At 36.9% G+C, this 6,622-nt stretch overlaps 1 protein-coding gene across 1 annotated transcript; it reads left to right on the top strand.

Annotated features, from left to right (window-relative positions):
* Positions 1–264: 264 nt before the first annotated feature.
* sod1 (superoxide dismutase 1, soluble) lies at positions 265–5,299 on the top strand. The gene is given in 5 exon segments (NM_131294.1): positions 265–404; positions 1,962–2,058; positions 2,598–2,667; positions 4,771–4,888; positions 4,977–5,299. Coding segments are annotated over 5 exon segments (465 nt in total). The 5' UTR covers positions 265–332; the 3' UTR covers positions 5,085–5,299.
* Positions 5,300–6,622: the final 1,323 nt, after the last annotated feature.

Raw genomic sequence — 6,622 nt, 5'->3', positions numbered from 1 at the left:
TCGAACCAGCAATCTTCATGCTGTGAGGCGACAGTGTTAACCATTAAGCCGCCGTGTCGTAAATGTAATTAAAATGGCAAGAAAAGTGACAAGAGTTTACTTTCAGTGTCAGTTTATATAACTAATAAAATAACTAAAGTAACTGGTTCCACAAGTTCATTCAAAACGATACCTTATGACACCGTGACACGCCAGACTTTGAACCAATCAGCATCCACCGCTCTTTTCTGCCTCCTCATTGGTCGATTCCGCTCACGTGCCTCCTCTTATCAAACACAGTCGGTTTCTTTCACTCTCTCACAACTTCTCAGTTTGCATAATCTACAGTCAGCATGGTGAACAAGGCCGTTTGTGTGCTTAAAGGCACCGGTGAAGTGACCGGCACCGTCTATTTCAATCAAGAGGTAAAAAATGTCTGTTTTGATCCATATTTGAAATGACGTTCATGTAGCAGGAGAGCAGCGCGCGCGTCGAGCTAGCATGAAACTACTACGCACTCCATGATCGAGATTGAAGACGTCTGTTGTCATATTTTTACGTATGCATGATGATAGAGTAGCATGCAATTGCACGGAATTTGCTGTGCGAATGCAATGCAAATATAAATGACCGAACATGTTTAAAAACACAATGTTGAGTTGTACATCCTATTACTAATATTTTGTGCAATGTCGCATCCCATAATAAACCGCTGAAAGCAGCTCAGAAATGACCTTTGATAAGATGGCAGGTCTACGCCCCCCCATGCACGCGCAAACTAATTAACGCATATGCTTCCTCAATAGCAGACGTTAACTTACATGCAAACCTTGAACCGCCATGCGTTTGAGTTTGATATTGAGACTTTGTAGCGTAGGTTGCCTGTAGGTTCTTGAGGTATTTACTTTATCGAAAGTCTTAAGAATTTACTACAAGGGGAAAGGTTTGCTGACTCATGCTCCTCTATCTCTGTTTGCAGTCATAATTTTGCCAAATAGGACAGAGATCACAGCACGCTTTAAATGCTGATAGAGCTTATTACTGTATTGGTGTGGCATCTGAATACACATTTACTTGCTGTTAAGCGCTATTTACTGTTTGTGTTAGTCCCAAATCTCGTTATATTGTTTTAATTTGTCTTTAGCCTTCCCTATAATAATTTAATGTTTAAATTGTGAAGTTCTTCTGTATTTTATCCAGCAGCGCTTCAAGTATCTGTTGAGGTAAAGTTAGTTGTATATTTGCATATTCAGTCTTTCTCCTTAATAATATAATTTCACCAAAGAAAATCAATTAAAATTCTAAATAGTAAATCATATAATCACTTTCAAAGTACAACATTGTTCACTATCAAACTATTTGTGCTAATGTTGTTTTAAAGTTAAACTTGCGTTCATACCAAATATTGAAAGTAAAAAAATATAAAAATATAGGGGGTATTTCATAAGTTTTCACTGAATGAATGTGCGGATGTAAAACCAACTTTACCTCAATCAAGTATTCAATATGTCATCGAGGCATGTTTTGATTTTTTAAATTTATTTTTTTTATTACTCAAATCTATTAAAACAAGTTTCATGATCTTTTCTTCCATATTTTAATGTATATCTGAGTAAAATGTCTGTAACGAGGACAAAGGTTGAAGAGTAAAAAATTTTTTTTTTTCCATGAATTGATTTGAATGTTGTGGTTTTCTATTAGTTGAGCTTGGGTGATTTATGACTTGTATTGATAAACCTCTCATAAAATAAGTGACATTGCAAGAAAGCAAAATAAGCATATTGTCACTTTTGATTCCGTGTTGAGATAAACATGCAGTGCATTCCAGGTGTACATTTGGAAACAAATTGTCTGTATGATGTGTTTTGCAGCCAAGCATAACTTGGTTAACTGCGCTTTTGTTTTGTGAAATGATATGAAACCATGTTTTCTGAAGTGATATGAAACCGTTGTTAACCACACAATGGATCTGTATGTTTTAGGGTGAAAAGAAGCCAGTCAAGGTGACTGGTGAAATTACTGGCCTTACTCCAGGAAAACATGGTTTCCACGTCCATGCTTTTGGTGACAACACAAACGGTAAGGAGTGGTCAAACTGAACATTTAGCGATTATTATGGCCCACATGATGATTTATATCGCTTCATTTCTCCCCCCATTTTGTGCATTCACCACCCTATTAAATGAGATCCCAGGTGTAAACAACCTCCTTGTGAGCAAAATGCATCATAATTTCAGGTGTAAACGGGGTGTCAGGGTATGCCACTCCATTCATTAAAGCAGTGTTTTTCAACCACGTTCCAGGAGGATCATCAGTTCTGCATATTTTCCATGTCTCCTTAACCAAACACACCTGATTCAGATCATCAGCTCCAGGAACATGGTTGAGAAACACTGCATTAAAGTACAAGTTCATCCCATCAGGACCAATAACCTTGACCTAAAACCATTAGACTCCATTTTTTACCTGGTTCTGAATCCAAAGTGAAGGAGTAAACAGCTCTGAAAAGTTTTTAAATTCTCCACTTACATACTTTCATAGTGTAAGCACTTAATGCGTTTAAAGGGCCACAAATCACACTTGTGCTATTTTTATTTATTTTTTGCTCTTGATCACAGGCTGCATCAGTGCAGGTCCGCACTTCAACCCTCATGACAAAACTCATGGTGGGCCAACCGATAGTGTGAGGTGAGTTTATCAGTGTGCTCTGATACATCTGTTTTGCATGATTTACAGTATCTATATATAGTAAAATGCTAATATTTATTGTCTGTACGGATTGTCACTGAAAGCAGAAACTCTACTTGCCCTCAAAGTTGTCCCATTTACTTAAATCCTGTTTGTTTAAAAGTTGATCTGCATTTGTCGCATGGGCCTGTATCTCAATTTAGGCATGTGTGGTGTCAGAAGACAGAACATCGAATACAGGGTTTCCGCAGGGTCTTAAAGTCTCAAACTTAAAAATCGAAATTTTAGGCCTTAAAAAAATCTTTAATTTGCTGTTCTAGGTCTTAAATATTTTTGCACCGGTCTTATTTTTCCCATGTCCATGTAACACTACATCTAATGCTCATTTAAATTATTTTTTGTTGTTGCTTGGTTTTTGTGGTGTTGTAGTTGTTTATTTCAATAGTCCAAATGTGGTATAAAATGCGGTATAAAAACTACAAATGAGACCAACATGCAACAGCCAATCAGCCTACTGTTATTGAACTCAATAACGAACTGTTATCACGCAGCGAATGTGATGTCATGGCATGCGTCATGCGCGCGACGTGTTTTCGGCTGGTGGAGCGCACAGGATTATTTGAGACTCGGGTGAACAGTTCGCACAGCGTTTGATTTGAGTTGAATAAGAATCCCTTTGTAGAGATTTTGTCTGAAACGAGTATACGACTTTACAGACACCATTATGATCTGTCCATGCGTGATAGTGGAGAACCAGATGACAAATAATTCTTAGCCAGATTGCAACAGCTGTGGGAAAAGATGAAAGCTTTTGTTAAAGTTTGAAAAAAACATGAGGGATAAGTTTAAGCCAAAAGTGGTCATGGCAAAAGTGAACCAGGTACACAATTACAGAATATGTTTTTTGTAAGTGTACTTTTTTTTGCTTTTATACATTAATTGGCAGAACTGTTCGAGACATGAACAAAAGCAAGTGATGCATCAAAGTTTGATTTTAAAAAAATCTTGAATGGTTATAAAAATCTTTATAATCATTTTAATAAATCATAAAAAATAAGTTTAAAAATCTTGAACGATATTAATGATATGACGTAGTTCCTGAAACTTCCTATTTCTCTGTTTATGCGTCTGACTTTACGGTGGCTTTCTTTTCATTGCCCCTGTCGTTTTAAAGAGCCTCGTCCATTTGAGGTGCCCTCGCAGTCAGCGAAGGTGCGTGATGCAGCACCAGGCGACAGCATAAGATGTTTGTTTGTTTTTTTTTCCTATAGTTCAATGATGCATCTAACCTGTCTTCAGTACTGTTCAATTTGAATACATTTGTTTTACCACAAATTTTGCGTTTTCTCTTTATGCGTATGCATGTTTTTGGTATTGTGATATAGGTCTTAAATGTAATACTTAATGGCCTTAAAGTCTTTAAAAGTCTTGAATTTGACACTATGATATCTGCAAAAATCCTGCAATAGCATTTTATGATTTTCTTTTTTATTTTTTGTCAAAAGAGGAACTTAAAAAAAAAAAAAACATGGCTACCCAATTGAAAAATGAAAATGAAAATTTTTAAATGAAGTGTAAATAGCATTACACATATTAATTGGCAATAAACAAAAAGCTATAAATAAATAGAATATAAATAATACCGTCCCGTGGGCAGCGAGAATCGCCAACAAAGAAGTCCTAGTGTGCATCAAGCCAAAGACCTCGCCGGAGGCCAAGATCACCAAACAGAAATTATCCTATTCTATCCTTCCCCATGTCATGCGTAGCAATTCACTCAAGAAGGCAGTCTTGCTGGGAATGGTCAGTGAAAGTAGGAGGAAAGGCTGCCCAAGAACTTGTTGGCTCGATACTGTCAAATCTTATACCAACATGAGCATGCGCTAACTCAAAGAAGCGGTGACTATTAGAACTGTGTGAAGGGAATAATGCATAGAATGACTGAAAATCGCCTTCGATTACACAGATAATTGATTGATTTAAATAATGAAGTAATGAAAGATTTGTTGTTTTATTGCATGCACATTAGGAATACAGTATGTGTTCAGTGTGATGTCTTGGTTTAGTAGATGTTTTATTACTGTAATGTACTGTCTCTCTTAGACACGTCGGAGACCTGGGTAATGTGACCGCTGATGCCAGTGGTGTTGCAAAAATTGAAATCGAGGATGCAATGCTGACTCTGTCAGGCCAACATTCTATTATTGGGAGGACCATGGTGGTAAGGAAGACATCATTTATAAAAAGCGGCACATTAAATGACAATAACTGTGCAATAACAGCCGACCTCTTGTGTCTTCCTGCTGTAGATTCATGAGAAGGAGGATGACTTGGGGAAGGGTGGCAATGAGGAAAGTCTTAAAACTGGCAACGCTGGTGGTCGTCTGGCCTGTGGAGTGATCGGCATCACTCAGTGAATCTGCTCTAATGGAAGAGCCGGTTGAAATATTGGTGACCAATGTGGATGCCTCTGAAAGCACTTAGCCCGCTGACAATTACATCTCTATTTTTGTTAGGTAACGTTGAAAGAATTGTACTTTAGCCTTGTTAAGCTGTTTTTCTGTGCATTTCTATGTGGGCAACCTTTTATTTGTTATCTGCTTAATTCATTAAACATTGAGCAGACTGGAAATGTGGATGTGTGTGTCTTTTATGAACTACATTTAATAAAATTGTGCAAGTCCATTATTAGAATGAATGCTAATCAGTGTTTATTTGTAATTTAAAATTACAATTTTATTGCTAAAATTACTAAAATTGTAGCATAAAAATATATAATAGCATAAAATAATATTAAAATAGCAGGTTTTTTTTCTGGGATAATTGATTAATTTGCAATCCAGCCACTTTATTAGGTAAACCTTGCTAGTACTAGACTTAATGACCTTTGGCATTTGAAACTAGTACCTGACAGGGATATTCACCCAAAACTGAAAATTGTCATCATTTACTCGCTTTTAACAAGTTCCAAATCTGTCTTTTTTTCTGTTGACCACAAAAGAAGATATTTTGAAGAAAGCTGGAAACATTGACTTCCACAGTATTCAGGGGTTCCTTCTTTCAAAATAACCTCTTTAGTGTTCAGCAGAAGAAAGACTCTTAAACATCTGTAACCACTTGAGGGGGAGTAAATGATTGCGTGAACTATCCCTTAATTCTTTGAGGCAGAGGTTTAACATGATGTTAGAAACATTCATTCAGGATTTTGGTCCATGTTGACATGATGGCATCATGTAGTTGGTATATATTTGTCAGCTGCACTTCCATGATGCAATCACCCATTCCACTGCATCCCAAAGGTGCTCTGGATTGAGATCTGTTTACTGCAGTGGCTAATTTGACTATAGTGAATTCACTGTCAAGAAACTTGTTTAATTGTTTGATTTAAGCTTTTTGACATGCCTCGTTCACCTGCTAGAAGTCGCATCGCTAGGTACACTGTGCAAGGACAGCCAGAAAAAAGGTGCCAAAAATTCATCATATCTTTACAGCACCATCATGCAGCAGCCCAGTCTTCAATTACAAAGCAGGATTGATCTTTACGTGCATGTTTACACTAATTTCTATTCACATCCTGTAGCAGAAATGAAGACTCGTCAGACCAGGCAACCATTTCCCAATCTTCAACTGCTCGTTTAGTGAAGGCATGTGAACTGTAGCCTCAGTTTACTGTTTTTATGACAAGGTGTAAAGTTATTGTTTCTTTTTTTATTTTCTTTCTGTTGAACAAAATATATTTTGAAGAATGTTGAAAACCGGTAACCATTGAGTTCTTTCTTACTATCAGGGCCGTTTATATCGAAGTTCATATTTAGCTGCACCATGTTGGTGTTTCATAACATCAAATTTTTACAAAGTCGGTTGTTAGCTCAATGCTCAATCCCCAACCCGGAAGATCAAGACACACCCAGCAAGTATTTTTTATTTGTAAAAGATGCCTAATAGATGTCTAAAC

The sequence above is a fragment of the Danio rerio genome, chromosome 10 (genome assembly GCF_049306965.1).
Source record: "Danio rerio strain Tuebingen ecotype United States chromosome 10, GRCz12tu, whole genome shotgun sequence".
In the NCBI taxonomy this organism is placed as follows: Eukaryota; Metazoa; Chordata; class Actinopteri; order Cypriniformes; family Danionidae; genus Danio; species Danio rerio.
This window is presented reverse-complemented; position numbering and strand designations above follow the sequence as displayed.